Source organism: Eimeria mitis, genomic scaffold (genome assembly GCF_000499745.2).
Source record: "Eimeria mitis Houghton genomic scaffold, Emh_scaff5512, whole genome shotgun sequence".
NCBI lineage: Eukaryota > Apicomplexa > Conoidasida > Eucoccidiorida > Eimeriidae > Eimeria > Eimeria mitis.
In genome coordinates, this window is record NW_013573784.1 from 2,352 (window position 1) to 2,652 (window position 301).

General features: G+C 62.1%; 1 protein-coding gene across 1 annotated transcript in view; it reads left to right on the forward strand.

Annotated features, from left to right (window-relative positions):
• The window catches only part of EMH_0082450 (coproporphyrinogen oxidase, putative), a gene marked incomplete at both ends in the record, with an annotated part of 1,545 nt that overhangs the window by 659 nt on the left and 585 nt on the right, over positions 1-301 (forward strand). The window contains one exon of the mRNA XM_013500537.1: positions 16-299. Coding sequence (XP_013355991.1) covers positions 16-299 — 284 coding nt within the window. The remainder of the gene's footprint in view (positions 1-15; positions 300-301) is intronic.

The following is a 301-nucleotide window of genomic DNA, read 5'->3' on the forward strand; positions in this document are numbered from 1 at the left end:
TGTTGTGTGCTACAGGAAGGCCGCGAGGAGCACCCGGACGGCGCCTTTCGTGAGGCGTGGGTATCTGAGCTGTACAGCGCTCAGTCTGCAATATGCAGCGCGATAGAGGCTTTGGAGGCATCAGTAGCAGCAGAGCAGCAGCAGCAGCAGCGAGCGAAGCGTTTCGGTAACAGCCAATGGGTGAGGGGCCCCGGCCAGGGGGGGGGCCTCACCCGCGTGCTGCAGGAGGGAGTTGTTTTCTCTAAGGCGGGGGTAAACGTCAGCGCTGTTGAGGGCTCACTGCCGATGTCTGCTGCTCTCT